Here is a 26368-nt window from a genome sequence, read left to right on the forward strand (position 1 = left end):
GTGAACCATAGATTAAAAAAATTAACTTTTATTACAAAAATTAATCTTTTTTAACAAATATTTAATTTATGTTACCACCCAATCAACTGATTTATTGAAACTAGAAAAAAATCAGGCCCGGATTTAAAAAATTAGTTCGTTTTGGTCTTAGAAAAAATTTCACCCTGTATACGCTTTTTGAAAACTCTAATATGAATTTTAGAAATTAGACAAATATGCAATTAAAATGGCATATTTATTTTTTTTCCCGCACGATAACTTATTTTTTTATTAAAAAATCACATTTGTCAAAATCGGAATTTTAACCTAAAAATGAAAAAAAATGAAATCACGGTAACTCGCTACAACTCTGTTCCATTTTAATATTTGTTTTCTGAAATTTTTACAGCACATATCTCCATTGTGAAGACTATGAAAATTGTTGTAGACTTTCAGTCTTCCTCTCGTAAAAATAAAAGGTGCAGATTCGTGAATTGCAAAGTTAAATCGCAAAAATTAAGTGACAAAATTTAAAATGTATCTATTTGATCACGTCTGTGTTAAACTATAGAGTCCAAAGTAAAGTGTATGGGGAGTCTTAGATCTAGACGTGTTATAGAAAAAAAAATGGTGAAACTTTTAATTTTATGAAAAACGTTGTTTAATTTTTTTTATTTTTATGGTAAAATTGCGATTTTGACAAATTTGATTTTTTTAATAAAAAATTAAGTAATCGTGTGGGGAAAAAGATAAATATGCCATTTTAATTGCCTATTTGTCTAATTTAAAAAATTCATATTAGAGTTTTCAAAAAGCGTATACAGGGTGAAATTTTTTCTAAGACCCAAACGAACTAATTTTTTAAAGCCGGACCTGATTATTTTCTAGTTTTAATAAATCAGTTGATTGAGTGGTAACATAAATTAAATATTTATTTAAAAAAATTAATTTTTGTAATAAAAGTTAATTTTTTTAAATATGTGGTTCACTTTACCAAACTTTTATTTCATAGTCAAATTTGATTTTTTTATAAAAAATTAAGTAATCGTGTGGGAAAAAAATAAATATGCCATTGTAATTGCCTATTTGTCTAATTTGTAAAATTCATACTAGAGTTTTCAAAAAGCGTATACAGGGTGAAATTTTTTCTAAGACTAAAACGAACTAATTTTTTAAAGCCGGATCTGATTTTTTCTAGTTTGACTAAATCATTTGATTAGGTGGTAATAGTGTAACGATTGACCAAAATAAGAGACACATCGATCTGACCCTTCAAAAATTATGACGAATACAAGTTTCTGTCAAAATGCGAAACTCGCCCTGTATATTATTAAACAATGGAAGCAGACACTTTTTAATGGTCATTTGTCATTCCCCATAGGGGCCTCTATACGAGGTAGGAGTATGTACAGTTCCTCATGACTCACCCTGTATCTTTGTACGTCTTGTTAGTTGTTGTTTGTTGTTTGTTGACTCACTCTTCGGAATATTTCTTGAACTGAGTGGAAATTATCGTCGAAACAGCCATGGATTTTCATCGAACACATAGTATATTTGATAAGGGACGTACCAAAAGTGTCTCACTATCTATTCGTGTAACATTCTTTTTTCTTTATGGTCTTTTCGATTTTTTTCTTCATTTAATATTTTCTATTATACAGAGTTCTCTTCTTTGGTTAGTCGTTATTCCTTATTTTGATTTTTTCCTTGCAATTGATCCCAAGACTCTTATTTCTGAAGTTGTAAATATTCTTTCCATTTCTGCTGTAGCTGATCTCCATTCTATTATGTCATTGTTGGTCTTACACATCATGTATGTCTCTACCATTCTGGTGGACCTATCGTTTAAATCGGTTTTCGGTTTATAACGTTCTACGCCGTCTTCTTGTTTTCAGTCTCCATTTATCTAGGTCGTTCCAAAAGTTTTCTTCAACTCCCCTCTCCCCTTAAGTCTTTATTGGTTCCTTCTCTTCAACTTATTCTCGGTCTACCTTGCTTTCTTCTTCCATGCGGTGTCCAGCTCAATACTCTCTTTGGTATGATGTGTTCTTTGGAACACAACTTTGTGTTTAACACCCATAATTTCGCGTATTCTTTCGTTTCTAACTCTGTCTAATCTTGATTTTCGAGAAATCCATTTCTGTTGTTTCTAATGCTTTAAGTTTTTTCCTTTTAGTCGCCATACCTCACTTTTATATTATGTAAAGATGCTTTTTATAACGCTGGTATAGATTTTGTGTTTGTTTTCTTTGTAGATTGTTTTGTTCCACTGTACACTGTTTAATTGTGTAATGGCTTGTCTTCCCTGTTTATTTCTTATGTTTAATTTTTTCGTCTAGTTTACCATTGTTGGTTATTTGCATGCCTAAATATTTGTATTTTTGCAGTGGTTTATTTCTAGCTATATTTCTTCCAAGATTAGATTTTGTTGAATTTCCCCAATACACATGTATTCAGTTTTCTTGATATTTACTTCTAGCTCCCAGAGTTCCTATTCTTCGATCAGTTTACATCAGATCATGTTCCTGTTGTTGGTAAATTTAGGTTTAGATTCAAGAAGGTTGCAAAAAAGAACAGCAACAAAAAGTGCGATATGAGAATACTAAAAGATAAGAAAACAAAAGAGACAGTCGCATAGATTCTTTCAGAGAAACTAATTAATATGGACCAAACATATAATGCCGAAGAATCACTCCAAAATATATGTGAAACCTTTAACTGCATCAGAGAAGAACATCTAATAGAAAAAAAAAGAGATGAGAAAAAGTTGGATGAACTACAATATACTACAACTTATGGAAGAAAGAAGAAAATCAAAAAACAACAAAATAATGTACAACACGATTCAGAGACAAATAAGAACTAAATTAAGAAAGGCCAAAGAAAATTGGTTAAAATCACAATGTGGAGAGATAGAATCGTTAGAGCAAAAACATGATACGTTTAACATGCATAAAAAGGTAAAACAAGCAGCTGGTCTTCAGAAATCCAACACAGCTAGCAAAAAGCGAGACCAACAGGGGAATATCATCACAGACAGAAATCAAGAAATCTGCATATGGACAAAATACATACAGGAACTCTTTGATGATACTAGATCCGAACAACCTCCATCCTACATATGTGATGACCACTTACCAATCACATCAGATGAAGTGGAAAGAGCAATATCACAACTAAAAGATGGCAAAGCTCCTGGACCTGACAATGCATATGCTGAACTCATTAAACTATTTAACACCGACGGTACTCAACACCTAACCAAAATATTTAACGACATATATTTAAGCGGAGTAATAGCAAAAACATTGTTGAAGTCGACGTTTGTTGCTTTACCAAAGAAAACAAAGTCCGTATCCTGCAGTAATTTCCGAACCATCAGCTTAATGAGCCATATTTTAAAACTATTTCTAAAAATTATACACCAAAGGATATATAGACTGTGCGAAGAAAAAATCAGCCGAACACAGTTTGGTTTTCGAAATGCAGTGGGTACAAGAGAGGCTCTATTTAGTATACAAATGCTATTTCAACGATGTAGAGACGTAAATTGCGATATTTATGCATGTTTCATAACCATAAAGCGTTCGATACAGTAAAGCACGACAAGCTGATGGAGATATTAACCAATATTGGAATTAACACCTGTGATTTAAGGATTATCAGCAATCTGTACTCGAATCAAACATCCTCTATCAGTGGATGATGTTGAAGCCGGAATTCGAATTAACGGAGAATGTATCAATAACATAAGATACGCAGACGACACTGTGGTATTCGCTGACAGTTCTGAAGCCCTACAGGAGTTAATGAACAGAATCGCGGAGGTCAGTCAGAGATACGGACTTTCACTAAACACTAAGAAAACAAAATGTATGATTATCTCTAAGAACAAACAGCAATTTGGGCGAATCAGTGTAAATGGTCAACAAATAGAAAGAGTAAAGATATATACCTACCTTGGTACGAACGTCAATGAAAATTGGGACCATTCTATAGAAATCAAATGTAGGATAGAAAAAACAAGATCTGCATTTCAAAAAATGGCAAAGTTGTTCAAATGTCATGATTTGTCGATACCCATAAAAGTCAGATTACTACGATGTTATATCTTCTCTATACTGTTGTACGGAGTTGAGTCGTGGACTCTCACAGACGCCACCTGCAAGAAAATTGAGGCTTTTGAGATGTGGCTTTATCGTCGAATCCTGAAGATATCTTATACCGACCACATTACTAATGAGGGTGTTTTGCTGAGAATGCAAAAAGAAAAAGAGCTGTTAATCAAAATAAAAACAGCCAAAATCGAATACCTCGGTCACATCATGAGGAACAGTGAAAGATATGGACTGCTGCAACTGGTCTTACAGGGAAAAGTAGAGGGAAAGCGAGGACCAGGAAGGCGAAGGATTTCGTGGCTGAAAAATCTACGTACGTAGTTCAACACAACCACTACAAATATTTTCAGAGCAGCAGTGTGCAAAGTACAGATTGCCATGATGGTCGCCAACATCCGAAACGGATAGGCACTACAAGAAGAAGATATTCGAGGTCTTCGTAGTCTTGGGTCATCATCATCAATATCTGGTCATCTGCAAAACTCAATGTGTACAATATTGCGTCGTTTAGAGGGATTCCCATTTAAATTTTATACATATGCAAAATATCACTGCTAATTTCAGGGGTTGAATAATAACGGATTATATTAAAATTTTAATAAACGTGAAAAAATTTCATACTTTATAATAACATGGGAAGTAACCTACGAAATTATTAACAACCCACGTTTTCCCAATGGAACGCGTTTGGTTAAAACTTGTCTCATTTGCCGCTGGAAAATTTTCACGTCGACTTCCTAAAACATTTCTGAAAATGCGATCCAAAAGTTGGGCATTCCATTCGTTTTCATAAAGTGTTTGATACGTTAAAGGCCAGAATTTTTCGTTTTAATTTTTTCACGTCCTATCGCTTAAGCAGTGCCGGATTAACCAGTAGGCGGACTAGGCGGCCGCCTAGGGCCGTGGCACTTCAAGGGGCCCGCATCCCACACAAATCCATTAATTAATATTTAATTTATTATTTAAAAAAAATAATTTAAAAGGTTAAAAAATCAAATAGGGCTAACTGAGACAAAAAAAAAAAAGAAAATGGTTAATTTATTATTTCCAATCAAACTTAGTTTTTTTTTTGTCTTTTGTCAAATATCAGAAAATACAACCGACTTCAAGACAAATTAAGCAGTTATCTTCAAAGGTATTTTTATATTCCATGTGCTAATCATTCCCTCAATTTTGTAATCAATTTTGCAAGCAAATTTTGATAAAAGCTGGTAATTATTTTGGTATGATACGTTTTTTTTTTTCAATTTCTACCCACCGATGGGCCTTATAGTCCATTCATTCACGGTAAAATGCAAAACCTCCGGATTTTAAAGAACCTTTGGATTTGAAACAAAAGCTTGGATTAACATGAAATTTGGTATAAGCATAGCTAATATGAAAAATAAAAAAGTGATATTGTGCCAATGTGGGTTTTTACTCTACGGTTGAGTCCACCCCTTCCCGGGGGTGAAAAAATATACCGTCAAAATACGTCCGGAAGTGGATAAACTGACTAATTCTAAGCAACTTTTGTTCAATAGAGTTTTTTCATCAAGTCAATACATTTCAAGTTATTTGCAAGTTAATATCTTCATTTTTCAACAAAAAATAGCACGTTTTTAGATGGTTTTTTGCAAATAATTCAAAAAGTAAGTATTTTATCGAAAAAATATTATTCTTAGCAAAAATATAGCTTTTAATAAATTGAAAAAATGGTGTATGTGTGCAGTCTGCAGACCGAGTTAAAGCAGAGTTAATGAAAAGTAGGTTCTTATTCGTCAAATTCCAAATCGAATATTTCAACGTGAAATAATCAAAAAATGAAGCACTTTTCATGGAAAACTCATCATAACTTGTTTAAATGTTTTATAAAAGCATTATTCTTGTTTTTTTTTTTTAATTTCTCTCATAAAAAGTAAGCAAGATACGCTCAGAATAACTTTGATCCAATTTTTTGGGCAAATAAAGCTAAAAATAACCCGCTAATTAACATCCCAAATGAAATTAATCCTTACCGCTTCACAAGCTACTTTACTTATGTATTGTTTATATGCACTGTAAGTTTTATTGGTATAAAGTGCTTATTTATAAAAGGGCTGTAGTAGAAAGGGCTTGAACAAGTCACTAATCACGAGTATATGCAATTTTTTTATTTTGCTTAATGCCTCGACAATTAATGGCCATTGGCATGGTAAAGTGGATTTTTCCAATCAGGTACGTAGTGTAGTGGGTAGTGAGTAAATGTCTTGTTACTTAGCAAAGTCGTCATTGTTTTTGCAAACAGATGCTAATTGTATCCGAACGTCTACGGTCCCTCCGGTGAGTACTGATCCCACAAGGATAGAAACTATCTTCATTTATTTATTTTTAATAAATGTAAAATTCTCTACCCAGGATATGCAACTTTTGAACAATCATATCTTAACCAATTTTTATCTTCCAAAAAAGCAAAAACCTGAAATATTCAGAAAATCAAAACCTATATTTTTTACTCTTTAAGATTTTTGGTACCACTAATAATTTTTAAGTTATTTTGAAAAAAAGAGACATTTTTTTTCAAAATTTCAAAAAATTTGTTTTACTTTAAAGCACAATGTTTTGAAATATAAGCACTGTGAACCAGTGAAACTTATAAGTTTCATCATATAAATAATAAACTTATAAGTTTTTGCATGGTTTTCATAAATTTTCAATATTTTTGTGCCAAAAATCACATTATTTTAAGCTTTACTTGCCCAATTTTGATACTTGAAAGTTGTTAAAAAAAAAACAAAAATAAAACTTTTTTAACACTTTAAAAAAGTTGTGATGATTTTTCACCAAAAAGTGCTTCATTTTTTGGTAATTTACGTTGAAATATTCGATTTGGAATTTGTCTGGAATTTCTGCTTATACTGGGTCTATATACTTCATACATACACCATTTTTTTAAATTTTGTATACGCTATATTTTTTCTAAGAATATTTTTTCGATAAAATACTTAATTTTGGAGTTATTTGCGAAAAACCGTCTAAAAAGGTGTTTTTCTTTTTGTTGAAAAATGAACATATTCACTGGCAAATAACTCAAAAAGTATTGATTTAGTGAAAAAACTCGATAGAATAAAAGTTACTTTAGAATTAATCAGTTATCCATTATTTTGAATGTATGTTTTTTCACCCCGAAGGGGTGGCACTCATACCCAGGGCAAAATCACATATCGACACAATATCCCTTTTTTTTTCTTTGGCATATTAGCTATGGAATATTAATGAGAAGTTGTTGCGAAATGTAAAAAAAAAAGAAAAATGATCTTTTTTACATTGTCGTAATTTATTTTTTGAGTAACTACTTCCCAAAACAACATAAACATCTGTAAATTTGTTTTAAGTAAATGGTCGATATAAAGCGACCTACTTCTTATGGCCGCCTAGGGCCCCATGATGCCTTAAACCGTCACTGCGCTTAAGTTATCAAATGACTGGTATATAAATACAAGAATAAAAAACCGCTAAACGCCACAAAAATGAGTGGCATCCACAATATTCCAGCTACAAAAGGGCTGATATGAATATTGCGTGGCGCAATAATGTATCTTCGTTTTAATGGAAAATACAATTATAGTTTTATTTTGAACGAGTTTTCCGTAGTATTTGATAAATTTGAAGTGAAACGCGCCACAAAAGAGTACCTTTAAAAAAAGTTTTGAGTTTGAGGTCCTTTGTGGCGCATTTTACTTTTAATTTACCAAATACTATGAAAAAATCGTTCAAAATAAAACTGTAATTGTATTTTTCATCAAAATGAAAATACACTTTTATTTTTCGCCCCGTAATAGTCATATCAGATCTTTTGTAGCTGGAATATTATATGCGATGTGCGATATATGTATATATGCGGTATATGCATATATATTTGCGATATGGGCGCATCTGTAAAAATATTAGTACATTTGGACGTTGAGAGGTGACTCAAATTTTTTTGCAGAAATTGCTTGAAAATAACTCAAATAATAATATTTGAGTTATCCCCCCTCTCAAAAAGGTCCGGAATATTGTTTAAATAATCAAAATGTCAAAAATTGAAAGGAAAATTCGATTTTTTTCTTCGTTTTTTGATTATAACTTTAAAAGTGTTCATTTCCGAGAAAAGTTGTACTAACATAAAAGTTGCGTAATTAAATTTCCCTACAATATAGAATTGGTTAAAAATTTAAAAAATAGTCACCCTTGTTGCAAAATAGCAATATTTGCGAAAAAAACATACAAAAACAAGTATTCTCATTTTACGTTTTTCAACCATTTATGCTACACTTAGGACCTTCATATTTTACCCAGAAAAACTTTATGATATAGTAAAACAACACTGTAAATTTCATTAAGATCGGTTTAATAGATTTTGCAAATTAAATTTTGCAATCCAGCTTTCGCAAAAAAAATTCATTCTTTCAAAATGTTACAGGACTGAAAATAAAGCAGATAGCAAGTTGAAATTTTTTGGTTATAGAAGTGTACTGTACCTTTCATTTGCAATTTACAAAATTAAAATCGATTAACTACGACGGCGTCAGGAATGTTTTTAAATAAACATTAATTATTGGTGCTACGCGCAGGACAGCGGATAGTTTGCTCTGATTGGGCATTCCAATGACCTTTGATAATGATTGATTTATTTTAATTTTTATTACATTTCGATATAAATAAATAAATTTGTTTATTGCAAAATAAAAACACATACTCTATCTTTTGAAATAACACTTTTTTTAGCAAAAACTTTCTTTGTTCATATATTTTAACTTAGATAATAAAAGTTTATTACTTTTAAACAGATGCAATTGTTTAAACTCAATTGTCAAATAAACGTCAAACCTACTAGTCAAGTTTTAAGAGTTGCTCCGAAAAATTATTATTTTTTATCGATTTTCGATAGGAAATAAAGTATTTCCATTAACTTTTTGGTATTCACAGAGTGCAGATCGTTAGATAATAGCGGATTAACACGAGTTTTTAACATATTTGAAATGTTATAGTGGAAAGTACCATGATTTGACTGCTGACTGGAAGTTAGGTGAATATTATTTGATTTACCAATTATTTGAGAAATTATTAAGCCTATCACTGAGTTACAGACTGTAATCTGAGCTTAAATTTACCTTTTTTTTTAAATATAACTAGTTGTTTGTGGTTTTGGTAACCAGGATCACAGCAACATGTCAAACCCAACTTCAAACTCACCTCACACACAAATTTCCGACCCATCAACTTCTGTTATACAATCCAATATCGATAATTCAAATAATACTTCTGTTCCCAAATCTTATGCAGCTGCTACCTCCACAAAACCGCTTCCCTTGCCTCCATTGTCTGTGCCTTCTCGAGACCAAGCGATCCTCATGCCTTCTCTGCCCAATACTGTACTATTTGATTATATTAAAGCTGTCGGTAGTATTGTTAAACCCAAAAACGTACACTTCGCATCTAGAATCTCCCATGGTCGTATATGTATTTACCTGTCTTCTTCATTGCAAGTTGATAGTCTTCTTAGTACTCATCAAAATATTTCAGTTAATTCAACAGTTATTCCAATACGCAGACTGGTTTCACCTACCAAAAGGTTATTAATTTCTAATGTAAGTCCGTCCATTCCTCACGCCTTAATTGAAAAAGCGCTTCAGGATCTAGGATTAACACTTACCTCTCCTATTTCTTACGTTAAATGTGGATCACCTGATGATGAATACGCCCATGTTTTAAGTTTCCGACGCATAACTTATATCTTACCTAGCAGTGATGATTTTTCTCTGCAAACATCGACTACCGTTATTTTTGATAACTTAATTCACAGAATATTTATATCAACCGATAAACTAGAATGCTTTCTTTGCAAAAAAGTTGGACATAATGCAGAGTCATGTCCCAATATTCAAGACAGTTCTGCTTCCCTTGAGCCCCCTCCGATACCAATTAACTCATCAGATATTGAACAACCATCACATGCCATTTTAACTACTTGTAACACCCTTCCAAATGTTTCTAACTTATCTTCCAAACAAATACCTTCACCTTCCTCCTATCTTGAGCTAAGTAATCAAAAAATTGGCGAAAAAAGACCACGTTCTACTGACAGTAACTTTGTTTCAGCTCAACTCCTATCACCTACTTCTACTTCACCTCCAATTCCCAACTCAATACTTCCACCTGAGACCTCATCAACTTCTATACAAAAACCTGCCAAAAAGAAAGCAAAAAAATCCAAATCAACTGATCATGACTGTTACAAAATTAATCAAGAATCTCTCTCTATTATTATTAAACTATATGAAGATAACTCAGAATCCTTTTCACTTAATGTAACCCAACTTAGTGCATTTCTTGAAAACTCCTTTGGCACCAACGACCCTCTATCTGAAGCCATTAAATTTACCACTGATGTACCGTCGTTAATGAAAGACCTCGTCCTAATCCATACCAATGTCAAAGAAAGATCTTTAAAAAATCGTATAACTCGCCTTGTGAAGAAAATAAAGCAACAACTCTATTCCGATGAACTTGATTTCACTGAACTGCTCAATGACGATGGTAACACAACTGACTCCTCCATTCCTTCTCAAAATTAGTTACATTCAGTGTGATACAATGGAATTGCGATGGATTTTATCCTCGCCTAGAAAGAATTCAAAAGATTATTTCCTCTCATAACCCCGACATATTTTCTCTCCAGGAAACAAATTTTAAAACCGACCATCAAGGCAAACTTAAAAACTTTGAAGGATATCATCATATTCGCACAAACTGTACAAGAGCTAGCGGTGGTACATCAATATTTGTATCTAGTGATTTAAAGTCCTCCATCCTGCCTTTAACTACAAATTTAGAAGCAGTGGCGGTTACTGCTTGGTGTCCAAACAAAATTACTATTTGCAGCATTTACATTCCTCCTGACCATCCCCTCAACGAAGAAGAGTTAGTCGACTTAATATTTCAACTTCCCCATCCGTACCTTCTTGTTGGTGACTTTAATGCCCATAACAGAATTTGGGGCTCACCCCATACTTTTGGTAAAGGCAAAGTTATAGAAAACGTTCTAAATTGTTCTGATACCTTTCTGTTAAATACTGGATCCAAAACCCACTTTAATATTTCATCAGATTCATTCTCAGCCATTGATCTTAGCCTTTGTGATCCCAAAATTGCACCTTCTCTCTCCTGGGAAGTTTTTGATGATCTTCATGGTAGCAACCACTTTCCCATCATTATATCTAGCTCCTCCTACAAGGAAACCACTACTAGAAATTTCTGGAACATTAAAAACGCTAATTGGTCAGAATTTACTTTAACAACCGATATATTATTATCTTCCTTAACTATTTCTGAGGATATTAACATAACTCTAAATATTTTTAACGAATGCTTACTCACTGCTGCCGAATCTCATATCGGTAAAAAAACCATCTCGTCTACGCACAAAATGGTTCCCTGGTGGAACGCAGATTGTAGTAATGCCATTCGTTTATCCAAAAATGCTTTAAATAGATATCGACGAAATAAAACCCCTCAAAATCTTCTTTTACACGAACAACTTAAAGCCAAAGCCCAATTCATTATCAAACAAAGCAAACGATCTTCATGGCAAAATTACACTTCCTCTCTAAGACACGATACAAACCCCACTCAAATATGGAAGAAAATTTCACAAATCCAAGGCAATAAAACTAACTTTAAGATTCCTCACGTAACTGTCAACAATTCGGTTATCTCTGATAGCCAAGTAATTTCCGACACACTCGCAAATTATTTCGAAGATAAATTCAATAAAAGTAATACGGTTTCTGCTCCCAGTTATTTGCACTCTAAATTTTTCTCCACATCCTTATCAACTACAAATGATGTTATGTTTATCAACGCCCCCTTTACCCTTCATGAACTAAAATTTGCTTTATCTACATGTAGAAAATCTGCTGCTGGACCCGATGACATCCCTTATATCTTTTTAAAAAATCTCTCCAATACATCTCTCTCCAAACTCCTCGAAATTTATAATCATATCTGGAACACACATAAATTCCCAGATATTTGGCGCAATTCTATAATTATTCCAATTAAAAAGCCTGATCAATCCTCCGTAACTCCTAAATCATTTCGTCCAATATCTCTCACTTTTACCACTTGCAAACTTCTTGAAAAAATGATAAATAAAAGACTCACTTGGTTTCTTGAAAAACATAATATTCTTCCTGAAGCTCAATCCGGTTTCCGCCGTCACCGATCTACTCTTGATAACCTTGTTCTTCTTCAACCACACATATCTCAAGCAATCAATAATCATCAAGATGTCGTAGCAACTATATTTGACATTGAAGGAGCTTTTGATTCAATCTCTAGAAATTCAATAATTGACAAAATATCCTACTATAATTTGGATGGTAACATTCTCTCATTTATAAAAAACTTTCTAACTGGAAGAATCTTTAAAGTCCTTGTCAACGGTAAGCTTTCTCAATCTCTTTCTCAGAATCAAGGTGTCCCTCAAGGATCTGTATTAAGTTCAACTCTATTCATTCTTGCAGTCAACGAGTTATGCAAGTCATTTCCTGCTCCCATAAAATATGTTCAATACGCTGATGACCTAATAATTTACTGTCATGGTAAATCTGTTCCCATCACATGTAAACTTTTACAAGGTGCTGTAAATCTTCTTCAAGATAGATCTAATAAACTAGGATTATCACTCTCTCAAAGTAAATCCAAATTAATAAAATTTTCCAGAAGGACCTCCACTTCCGTGCCCCAAATTTTATTCAACGATTCCCCTCTATCTGTTGTTAATGAGTGTAAAATTCTAGGTATGATATTTGACTCCAGGTTAAATAATTGGAAAAATCACATCCATGAACTTAAAACTAATTGTTTTAAAAGATTGAACGTTCTAAAAACCCTTAGTCATCTTCATTGGGGTGCCGATGAAACTACTTTATTAAGAGTCTATAAAGCTCTCATCCGATCTAAGCTCGACTACGGAAGCTTTATCTACTGCTCAGCCTCTAAATCTGACATAGATTTATTAAACTCTGTTCATAATACCGCACTTCATTTATGCCTTGGTGCCTTTCGCTCCAGTCCTATCGACAGTATATACCGTGAATCCAATGAACCTCCTCTCACCCTAAGACGGCAATCTCTTCTTCTTTCATATACTGCATCAACATCCGCAAAGCCCTTTAATCCCGTCCATTCTCTATTTACCACATCCAATACCTCTTCTTCTACTAACAATATTCAACATGTTACCATAAAACCTATACCTCAATTAATTACTCCACTACTTAAAAATATTGACCTCCGGTTTACTAGTTCATTTCCTATTCCTTCTCTTCCCCCCTGGACTTAACATCTTCCTTCAATAGACATCTCCCTCACCATCTTTAACAAACATGAATCACCCAAAAGTCTTGTAAGGAAAGCATTTTTAGAAATCATACAAAAAAAATCATATGATTTAATTCTGTTTACCGATGCTTCTAAAACTACCACTGGTGTTGGCTGTGCTGTCACCACTAAACATGAACTTGTAAGATCTTCTCGGCTACCTTCAACATGTAGCGTTTACACAGGTGAACTATATAGTATTCTGTTGGCATTTCAATGCATCTCCCATCAAAACAGACATGTTGCCATTTGTACGGATTCCCTTTCATCTATCCATTCAGTCAATACAATTTTTACTGACCATCCATTGGTTCAAAACATTCATGACATCTTTCAAAATCTCTCTGCTCAAGATGTAACAGTCTCTCTCATATGGCTACCTTCTCATACTGGAATTACTGGTAATGAAACAGCAGATCATTTTGCCAAAGAAGCTACCAACCTCAATACCGGAATAACTACAATTCAACTAGCTAGCGATCTCAAACTCGTTTTCAAAAAGTCAGTAAATGATGCCTGGCAAAACTTATGGCAACAAAGTAAAACAACTCTACAAGAACTCCAACCATATATTGGTCATTTCTCCTTGGACTTTCTAACTAGAAGAGAAGCATCGATTATTAGAAGACTCCGAATTAACCACACCAAACTTACCCATGGTTTCTTGATGTCCTCAGAAACTCGTCCAACTTGCCTCGATTGCAATGTTTTCCTGACTGTGAAACACATCTTCACCGAATGTAACTCTTTCACCAACCTGTATACATCACTTGATATGAAACCTACTGTTAAAGAAATGCTCAACAGCCCTACAGAGATCATGAAAACTATATCGTTTTTAAAAACTACTCAGCTATACAAGAAGATTTAATACCATAGTCATTAGTTAAAGTTATATAATTATTATATGTTTTCGTTATTTAATTATGTATTTAATGTTAGTGTTCTTGTACCAATGGCCATAGTTGTCGAGGTACTTTATGTAAATAAAAAAAAATAGTTTAAACAATATTTCACAAACAATAATAAAATTAGTTTGATTTTTGTGGAATTAAAATATTAAAATACAACAAAATATAGAGTAAGAAAATAATATATTAGATAAAGATTGGAAGAAATTTTGGTGGAAATCAACTTGTGTGAATCGAACACCGCTGTCCTGCGCGTAGCACCAAAAATTAATGTTTATTTAAAAAATTTCCTGACGCCGTGGTTATTAATCGATTTTAATTTTGCAAATTGCAAATTAAAGGTACATTACACTTCTATAAGCAAAAAAATTCAACTTGCAATCTGCTTTATTTTCAGTTTTGCAATATTAAAAAAAAATGAATTTCTTTTGCGAAAGCTGGATTGCAAAATTTATTTTGCAAAATCTATTAAACTGATCTTAATGAAATTTACAGTGTTGTTTTACTATATCATAAAGTTTTTCTGGGTAAAATATGAAGGTCCTAACTGTAACGTAAATGGTTGAAAAATGTAAAATGCGAATACTTGTTTTTGTATGGTTTTTCTCGCAATTATTGCTATTTTGCAACAAGGGTGACTAATTTTTAAATATCTAACCAACTCTGTATTTTAGGAAATTTAATTACGCAACTTTTATGTCAGTACAACTTTTCTCAAAAATGAATAGTTTTAAAGTTATAATCAAAAAACCAATAAAAAAATATGTCTGCAACTAATTGTTGACACATTTGTTGACTAATTGACGACAGTTTGGAGAGATTAATTGTTTCTGGAAACGTTCCGGGTAGAAGATCAAGACGATGATCACCAACTAGATGGTCTGACCAAATAAAGCATTCAGCTGGAAACTCATTCTGCGAAGTTCTTAGAGCAGCTGAAGATAGAGACCAATGGAGAAACATTGTTAGGAATATTGGAAGAAATCACGATCCTCAGTAATGGGGAAACGACAGGAGAGAGAGAGAGAATAAAAAAATCGAATTATTCCTTATTCTTTTGACATTTTGATTATTAAAACAATGTTCCGGACCATTTTGAGTGGGAGGATAACTCAAATATTATTATTTGAGTTATTTTCAAGCAATTTCTGCAAAAAAATTTGAGTCACCTCTCAACGTCCATCTCAAAACAGATGCGCCCTGGACTATTACTGTTATGAAATAATTCCATTTACATTTTTTACCAACAGAAATATTTGTCAAAATAGTACCTAATTCAGTAAATAGCCAACTAGACGCACGAAAATATTGGCGAGATATGTGAATCCATTGCACGTTATTATATGCCGTTACCAATACTGGCAGTGGTAACGCAGGAGAAACCTCGCTATCGCTCGGGACTAGCTCGTTTCTGAAAATTTTGAAGGAGCGACGGCTCTGTTCGAGCGACGAGAGACGGCGCGCGGGCACGCTGTGTATATCAGTATTGTCACCATTTTGAGGATTGGTAACATTAGTTTAGTACCTATTACAGATTACAGTGTGCGTGCATTTAAACATGCAAGAGTGTTGCCAGGTGTTGCTACATATTGCGTAATTGATCAACTACTTGAAAAGTTATTCTCCTTGTATATTTTTTTTATATATAATTTTGAAGAAAAAAATGATATTATTGAAAGTGGAAGAATTAAAATATGAATAAAAAATAGTTTTCAAAATCTATTCTTTTTTCTACTTGTTCATTTTTTATGTTAATTTTATGGTAGAATAATATGTTTAGTTTGTTTATTATTTATTGTTATACCTGTTACACATACATAACTACATACATATAATTTGGGAATAGTGATTTGTTTAATTTTATCCCACAGGATTGAAAACAAAAACTTATATTTGGGAGGTTCAAAATAATTTTTTTTTAAATAAGATTTTTTTACATCTGGTTTGGCAACACTTTAGAAAAAATCACGCGTCGCCACTGCTTAATAACTATAATAAACTTACTATGCAAACAACACTAATAGATGTAGCGATACCTAAGAATAATAATCTGCCTGTGAAGCACAACGAAAAGATCGATAAGTATAGAGATCTCGAAAAGCAAATACGAAGACAATGAAGAATCGAAAGTACCTAGACAACACCTATAGTTCTTTCTACTACTTACTGGAGTTATTCCTAAGAACCTCATAGAAAACTTCAAAAAGCTGGGTCTAAAGTCTAAATGAACATATTTATAAGACTATGCAGAAAGCTGTGCTATTCTCGACGTCCAGATGTGTGCAAAAAATTTTGGGAGATACTCAGGCGCGGCGTATCAAGTCACCTAGGTCCTAGAGCTCAATCGTTTTGATACCCAAAGTGTCTGGGATGAGTGAATTTTCCCCTCAGAGGTAGTGTAAGCCGTATGGCTAAATCTGGATATAAATATTATGTACCGGGTGTCCCAATAAGAATGGCGCTCGGCCATATCTCAGGAACCGTTTATAGTACAGCTTTGGGAACAAAAATTTTATAACAAAAGTTGCCTCGAGAAAAGCCTGGAAATTATTTTCATAATTGTAAGTCCACCGCTAGAAGGCGAAATTGAATATCAAAAATTAAAAAATCGAAATTTTACAAAATTTGCCCAATGAAAGGGCACTGGAAATCCGATTATCGTATTCATCATAAAATTCTGCGCATATTTTATTTCACAAGATTAAGTCTACCTGTGCAAATAAGAGGTGGGGGTGAGTGGGAACCTTGTTATGAAAAAATCGCTGTAAGTCCGGTTCTGCTTAATCGATTTTTGCAAACTTGGTCTTGTTAAAAACAGCTCTTTTTCTTGAATGTAATAGTTATGATTTAGAAACAACCTATAACGTAATATGCCGGCTAGGAGGCGCTATTTATTTTCTTTTTAGAAATCTAGTTTTCTTTGGAAAATATGAAATATAAGTATGTATGTTTTTCCTGTATTACAAAATTAGACCAAATTAGCAACAGAATACCGAAAACCGCATGTCTATACCTTTTTTCTATCTCGAGATATCTTAAGAAACGTGTAAATTTTAAACATAACTGTTGCTGTCATATAAGTGGAAATATATAGAAACAAGTAGTGTGCTATGGAAAAAAACAAAGAAACATTTTCCAGATGTCACCGTATATAATAATTCAAAACAAAATATGAAAACTCTACTACTGGGGTGACGTCTTTGGGGATATTTCATTGCATATATTCTAGCCGCAACAGTTGCATTTCTTATGCATTTAAAGAATGTGGCTATCATGTCAAATGCTTCTTAGTTTGTAAGAATCATCTTGAATTTCACTATGTATAAATTTTATATAAAATTTAATAAAAACAAACCGCAACAAACCATCAATGAACAATTTTTTATATTTTACTGATTTTGACACATAATTTGACAAATGATGACTTTTTGAAGTTAATACTTCTAATAGTTCTATTTTTTCCATAGCACACTACTTGTTTCCACTTGGACTTCCTTAACTTAGTTTACCGGTGACAATAACAGTTATGTATTTATCTTAGTTGGGAATAGGATAATTGATATTAAAATATAATGAAATAAAAATTAAAAATTCATAAAAATTTACATATTAACGCTATTTTTTGGTATTATTTTAAGTATTAAAATTAGTGTAATATTTAAATAAAAATAAAATTAAACTGTTTAAAATATATTTATTTCGGTAAAATCATAATAATTGAAGTATAATTTCTTACTCGCGTACAAAGTACACACACTCTTTTTTTGTTATATTTTCTAGTGTTATTTGTCTTATTGTTGTTTTGATTCATTATATACGGTGACATTTGGACAATGTTCCTTGGTTTTTTTCCATAGCACACTACGTGCTTCTATATATTTCCACTTATATGACAGCAACAGTTATGTTTAAAATTTACACGTTTCTTAAGATATCTCGAGATAGAAAAAAGGTATCGACATGCGGTTTTCGGCATATTGTTGCTAATTTGGTCCAATTTTGTAATACAGGGAAAAAATACATACTTGTATTTAATATTTTCCAAAGAAAACTAGATTTCTAAAAAATAAATAAATAGCGTCTTTTAGCCGGCATATTACGTACTAGGCTGTTTCCAAAGTATAACTATTACATTGACGAAAAAGAGCTGTTTTCAACAGTACCAAGTTTGTAAAAATCGATTAAGCAGAACCGGACTTACAGCGATTTTTACATAACCAGGTTCACACTCACCCCCACCTCTTATTTGCACAGGTAGGCTTAAACTTGTGAAATAAAATATGCACAGAATTGTATGAAGAATACGATGATTGGATTTTCAGTGCCCTTTCATTAGGCAAATTTTGTAAAATTTCGATTTTTTAATTTTTTATATTCAATTACGCCCTCTAGCGGTGGACTTAAAATTATGAAAATCATTTCCAGGCTTTTCTCGGGGTAACTTTTGTTATAAATTTTTTTTCCCAAAGCTGCAGTATAAACGGTTCCTGAGATATGGCCGAGCGCCATTCTTATTGGGACACCCGGTACATGATATTATGTACATGATATTATTCATTTGAATATTATTCAAATTTAAAATTTGGTGGATTTTATTCTCATAGACTGTCGCGTCACCTAGTTTAAAAATCTTGAAGTTGCTGCGCCACTAAAATAGATTGTCATTTCTTCAACAGATTCCTTCAATATTTCACTGATAGATGTCTCTTTAAGTACCATTAGGTTTGTTGACATCAGTGATGTGGGAGGGACATAATCACTCTCTCCCATATCACTGGTTGATTGACATCAATGTCCAATATTAATTTGTATGTAATTTTAATATGTAATTTATAAATTATAAGTATTGTATAAACTTGTTTGCAATTATTATTTTAGTATGTTCCGTTTTATTTAATTTAAATTTTTTATAGGTCTGGATCCCGCGTATGAAAAAAAGTTGATTAATAGCAAGCTGAAAATTTGTTAATAGCTTAAGGGTGTCTAGTCGGATAAACTTTGATATACTGGAACACCGGAACAGGGGCAGATTTAATTGTGGAACAGGTTAAAAATTTGGAACGGTCAGACTACGAAAACGGCACATTTATTTTGTCCGACAGAACAGACTTAAACTCTCCGAAAGGAGCGTTCAAATATTACGTAACGCAATTTTTGAAGATTTTTGACACCCCCTCCCCCCCATGTAACGCACCGTAACGTTTTTATGTACCCCCCTCCCCCTACCTAAACGTTACGTAACACCCAAGTGACCATTTGAACGTAAATGGGAAAGTAGGTTACGAAAAGTACCGGAAACCCGGTAAAAGAACTTTTTTTATTATTTTAATCGCATTTGAGGTAATAATAAAAACTTACAATCATCATCCAACCTCAAAAATCCACTGCTGAACATAGGCCTCCTCCCCTCGTTTCCAACCACGCCTATCCTGCGCCGCTCTCATCCAGTTTTTATTTAGCTTTCTTACGTCGTCTGTCCATCTTGTAGGCGGTCAACCGACGCTTCTCTTGTCTTCTCTTGGCCTCCATAACCTTTCTGTCCATCGCCCATCTGTCATTCTGGCTATGTGTCCTGCCCATCTCCACTTCAACCTGGCTATCCTTTTGATGACGTCAGTCACCTTTGTTCTTCTCCTGATTTCTTCGTTTTTGATTTTGTCTCGCAGAGTTATTCGTAACATTGACCGCACCATTCTTCTCTGCGTTACTCTTAGTTTGGTAGCCGAGGCTTTAGGTAAGGTAAGTGTTTCTGATCCGTACGTCAAGACTGGGAGGACGCACTGATCAAATACCTTTGTCTTTAGGCATGTGGGCAACTCACTTTTAAAAGTTTCTCTCAGTTTTCCAAATGCTGCCCACCCAAGAACGATTTTTCTTTTTAGTTCAAGTGTCTGGTTATCCCTGCCAATCGTAATTTCATGTCCCATGACATGAAATATGTCCAAAACTTAGAATAATAATCTTTATTACTAATTTTACATTTACCTTACATTTTCCCTTCTTGGCGCCATCCTTACATACATTTTTGACTTCATCCTTTATTGTTCTTCTCATGCATTCTTCTATTTTATCTTTTTTAATAAAAACTTAAAATAAAATAACATATTTATTATTTCAATATTTTATTTTGCTTAGTAAAAATTTTTGTATAACAAATAATATACGATGCTGCCAGTAGTTTCGGAAAAATAGTGAAAAAAATGTGTAAAACTTTTTGTTCTTCAACGCCCTGTATCGAGAAAACGCATGCCATTATAAAAATTATTTAGTAAGCAAACCCCAATTATTTTTCAATTTTTCACCTATCCTAGAGATTGTGTTATCCTTTTCTGTAACACCCTGTATATATGAAGGCACTTATGGAATAAAATTATTTCTGTCCTTGTTTTAATCAATTTTAAAAAACGCTGAGACCCGTAGATTTTCATATATAAAAATGTGTGCTTTTTAAACATAAATTTAAATGTACAGGGTGATTCATGCAAGCCTACCGTAGTCCATAAGCTTTATTTTTTAACACCCTGTATATTTTTATATTTTTAAAAGCTGCTTAACAATATGATTTCATGATCTTTATGAATAATACAGGGTGATCATTTAAAATTATAATGTATGGAAACCACTTATGGAATAAAATTGTTGTCATGTGTCATTATTTTAGAAAATTATAAAAACGCTAGGATACGTCAACTTTTAAATTCAACTATGGACTATTTAAACATAAATTTGAATATACAGGGTGATTCACTCAAGTCTAGCATAGTCCATTATCTTTAATTTTAATTAAACACCCTGTATATTTTTGTTTTTAGAAGCTGCTTAACAACCTCATCTCAAAAAATTTGTATTATGTAGGGTCTATTATGAATAATGCAAGGTGAAATTTTGAAATTATGTATAATTTTCGTCAAGATATTAATAACATATTTTAAAACTTTGAAATTAATAATTCAGGAATCACACTTTAAATAAGGGTATTATTTTTTTTTAATATCTATCAATTTTAAACTAAGTATCAATATAGTGGGTTTTGTATTTTATGCTTTTTATTTAAAGACATTTTTAATTAATTTGAAAATTTGCGTATTTAAAAAATTAATGAATACCTACTGCAGAAAACGATTTCAGAAAACATACATGATTTATGAACACGTAGTTCCCTGTACATCCTCTAAATAACATATGTATCTTTTAATCTTTTGTTGTGGAGAGAGGTCCATCTTTAATTATTACAAACACATGCTACTGTGCTTGATCTGTGATACAAATTTTAAGATTTTTTCACTTGAATAGGTACTATTGTCCTGTTGTCGGAACATGAGCGGAGCGTGAGGGTGCAACATAATACAATTCAGGGGTCTATGTAAACGATAAAAGAAATTCCGTAGTTTTTTTTTCATTTAAGTTAAAAAAGAATGTTACGTAACGCTCTGTTCGAACCCCCATCTCCCCATGTAACTGCGCCGTAACTTTTTACAAGACCCCCTCCCCCCAAACTGCGTTACGTAATACTTGAACGCTCCCGAACAGAGATTAAACTCTAATGCAAAAATTAGACTGATATCTATCACCTGTCATAATTCTTGTCATTTGACATATTCTACATGTTCCATTCATTAAAACGCCCATTTGGTGATAAATAGCGGTCTGATTTTTGCATGAGAGTTTAATCTCTGTTCGGAGAGTTTAAGTCTGTTCTGTGGGACAAAATACATGTGCCGTTTTCGTGGTCTGACCGTTAGGAATTTTTAACCTGTTCCACAATTAAAACTTCCCCTGTTCCAGTGTTCCCATATATCAATGTTTGTCCGACTAGACACCCTTAAGCTATTAACAAATTTTCAGCTTGCTATTAATCAAATTTTTTTTCATACGCGGGATCCAGACCTATTAAGCTGATAGACATATTCATTTAAATAGTTTTTATAAACACAATTTTTTCAACTTTTTCTTTTAGTCCATGTTGCAGATGCGTAGTCGGTACCGCCGTATCAGCTGTATCAATTATACGGAGCCCCCGACATTCAGGGACCTCAACTTTGCATGTAACAAAATTCCATTTAAAAAAAATTAACACATATTCAGAACACAATTACACAATATTATCTCACAATAAAACACTGAAAAACGTTTGTTTTTCTATACTTCCACAAAATTTATTACAACTATGTTATTACTACAGCTGTTTCGGCAAAGTGACTTTCTCAAGTGATATATTTTACAATGTGTTTGCCTTTTTAAGTCTTTAACTGAAGAGGTTGAGGGGTGGGGAGCTGTTTGTCTCGAGTTGGTCATTCAGAATTATATCTGTATTTTTCAATATATTAATTTCCATTGGTTCTAAAAGTGATAGCTTAAGGCCTTTATTTTGAATATGTAGAATTTGAAACTCTTCATTGAAAGAATGATTATGATCTAGAAGGTGAAGTGCGATTCTAGATCATAATCATTCTTTCAATGAAGAGTTTCAAATTCTACATATTCAAAATAAAGGCCTTCAGCTATCACTTTTAGAATCAATGGAAATTAATAAATTGAAAAATACAGATATTATTCTGAATGACCAACTCGAGATAAACAGCTCCCCACTCCTCAACCTCTTCAGTTAAAGACTTAAAAAGGCAAACACATTGTAAAATATATCACTTGAGAAAGGCACTTTGCCGAAACAGCTGTAGTAATAACATAGTTGTAATAAATTTTGTGGAAGTATAGAAAAACAAACGTTTTTCAGTGTTTTATTGTGAGATAAAATGAACTTCCATCAAGTAACGGTCGAATCCATCATTTACACAATATTATATTCTACAATAATTTCAATATTAAAACGCTTTGAAACAATGTATATTGTTTGGTTATCAACATAAGTTTTTTTGTTTTCAAGCTACCTTTCATTGTCCATTCACCGTTGGCTGTGTGTGAGACATTGTATAATGTATAATGCCAAATTGCAATTTTTGTAATCGCTTTACCCTTGATTTTTTGAAACAATGTGTATTGTTTGGGTATATTTTCGTATAATATGTTCTTTATCTTTTAATTGTTTTTATGTATATATATTTGCCGGCCGCTCGCCGTTATACCATAAGAACAGAGCTTCTCTGTATAAGCTCATTTTCAATGTCCATTCACCCTTTTATTGAAAAAACTTAATCTGTTGTCAAACAATAAGTCTCAAAAATTAAAATCTATTTTTCGACTTTGGTTTATTACAGTGTACTAGATTTATCATTATTATCTATACTTGGGTGTTATACACAGCACTTATTAGTTCCTAAGGTTGTATTATGTAATTTGCAATTTATTTAAATTTTGCAATAGATTGTTTTGTTTTATTTGGTTATCTTTTATTTAGTAATAATATTGACGATTTATATAATTTCAGTAAACTGTATTTGTTATTGATTTTTTTTTTGACTCTTTGTAAGCTTTATCCATAAAATTGTAAAATTGTCAGTGACGATGAAGCATATTCCTAGTCTATTCTATACAAGCGTTTTTGCTTGTTTTATTGAACATTTTTTAGCACTAACTCATATTAGTCGTGGAAAAGAGCCCCGCTTCAAACTTTGATAGGGGGCCTTGTGGGGCTAGCTACGCCACTGCCATGTTGTGAGGCCGCTCCCGTGTGAAAACTTTTCTAATTAGGTCTCTTTGTCGATTCCTGTTCAGAAATTTCTCCTTAGCAGTGGCGTACACGGGGGGTTTTGGGGTTTATAACTAAACCCCAGCCTACCGTGGGAAACGAACGTGGTCCAAAGTGAACGTATAATTATGTGAAAGTAGAGTACTCACACATTTCTGGAGGCAATCCATTGTCATCGACTTAAAGTCGTATTATTTTCACTTTTCTATAATGTAGATTGAACATTTAATCCAACCAGTGTTTGGTTTTGTGGCTATTTTGCAAGGACACGTAGTTCACTGAAGATGGACTGATAAGTCCGAAAACGTTAGTTCTGAACAATCCATGTAATTATTTTGGATTTTATAGAATTTTTAATTCCTAATTAAATTTTATACCAACTACACAAGGGAGTTATTACTTCCCGTTCAAAGTTATATAGTATTTACTATTTTATTTGAGAATAAGCCACAATTTAAATTTTAAATTAAATTTATTTGACGTTTCGACTTCTACTTAGGAAAGTATTATCCGAACTATTAACTGGGCTGTTCACTTTCAATGAATTTAGTTTCAACAATTTTTTTCTTGAATTTATACCATATTATATTTTTTTATGTGAATTCATTTATGACACATTTATTGATTTTCGTTTGCCGCCCTATTTATTTTATCACTCCAATGATAGCAAATGAATAATATCATGTATGGAAAATATAGTATGACTAGAGAGCGGAATATATGCAACACAACATTACCAAAATATGCGCATATATATGCATTACTTTTACTACAAATATGCAGGTATTTTTTCTAAATTTGTCTAAATATGCAAATGCATATTAAAAATACTCAAAAATAAAACAATATATTAAGTCGTAAGATCTTCAGAAAAGTTGCCTTCAAAAATACGTGCAACTGTCCTCAAACAATCGAAGCCCTCATTTTTTTCTAAAACATTTTTTAATTTATTTCTAATTGTAATCCCTGTATTTCCGGGAATTTTTTGACAATGAGCAGAAAAAGTGTTAACAAGATTAACCGAATCACTTAATTGTAAATTCCTTTGTTCTAATGACTTTATTAGATCTGGTAAAAAACTAAAATTAACTTTTATGAAGATAAGTTCTTTAGCAATTTGTACGTTACTTAAAGAACAAAGTACGTTACTTAAGCTGAAGAACAAAAGCGGAATTGTCTACAATTTGATGGATTTTTGTATTTTGATGCTTCTCTCTATGTCCGCCTTTATAGAAGTAAAAGCGAATTTGGCGAATAAAAACATTTTTTCCAGAAAAATTTCTTTCGTGGGACATGATGCTTTTGTTTGTCAGTTCCTCATTAAAAAATGTAATGTGAAAATGAATGTAACTTACGATTTTGGAACAGGCCTTGCAAAATACTTTGTCTCCACTTAGCTTTAACTCGGGAAAACACTTTATCCAAGCACTTTTTTGAATGGTAGACATATTTAAATTTAATATATACCAATCACTTCATAAACACTAAATACGATACAACGTTTACTTTAAACAAATGTTGGCCGGAAACTGACAAAATAATTATTAGACCCTTAAAAGCAGGTAGGTACGCTTGCTACGCTAATAAAATATTATTTTTGTGTGAACACCCATAATTGTTAAATTCAGGTAGTAATGGGAAAGTCCAGATGAGCGATAGATAGATAAATAACGAGCTCGTTCATATCGGAGTTATAAAATTCCAACTAAGAGAGGAAAATTTTAAACTTTTATATAATTTATTTTTAAAATATGCAAAATAAATCGTGTTTAGCTTAAATATGCAATGTTGTGTTTGTTGTCTGAAAATATGCAATATATGCATCTATATGCACTTTGCATATATTCCGCTCTCTAATTATGACCATATTTTCCAATAATTTCCAGTGACATCGTCTCTTTGAGTTCTTTAGTTATTTTTACTTGAACTATGTTATTTGGTTATTTTAAATTAGACCTAATTAGAATTAAAATTAGATCTAATATGTTTACTAATTTTTCAGAGTGCTGAAGATGGATGTCAAACTGCAATCTATTTAGCTTGTGCGAAAGAAGCTGAAGGAGTTACTGGACAATTTTTTGCAGATTTAAAACCTCTGCATAAGCCTAAAGTGATGTTTGATGAAAAGGTGTGTCAGAGTATTTGGGATAAGGCAGAAAAATTAGTACAGCTACAAACGGACGAGATATTATAACTTTTATACCCATGAATTTGTAAAAAAATGAAATACAATAAAAATATTAAAAGAGTGTATCGTATCATATATTATTGTTATGAAACTGTATATTCCATATATTTTTATACAATAAACATATTTATATCATATA

The 26368-nt window shown here is 32.4% G+C and overlaps 1 protein-coding gene across 1 annotated transcript in view; it reads left to right on the top strand.

Moving 5' to 3' along the window:
• Nucleotides 1-26368, top strand: part of LOC114339041 (retinol dehydrogenase 14-like) — a 94680-nt gene extending 68312 nt beyond the window's left edge. The window contains exon 4 of the mRNA XM_028289667.2: nt 26044-26368. Coding sequence (XP_028145468.2) covers nt 26044-26235 — 192 coding nt within the window. The 3' untranslated portion in view covers nt 26236-26368. The remainder of the gene's footprint in view (nt 1-26043) is intronic.

The sequence above is a fragment of the Diabrotica virgifera genome, chromosome 5 (assembly GCF_917563875.1).
Source record: "Diabrotica virgifera virgifera chromosome 5, PGI_DIABVI_V3a".
Lineage (NCBI taxonomy): Eukaryota > Metazoa > Arthropoda > Insecta > Coleoptera > Chrysomelidae > Diabrotica > Diabrotica virgifera.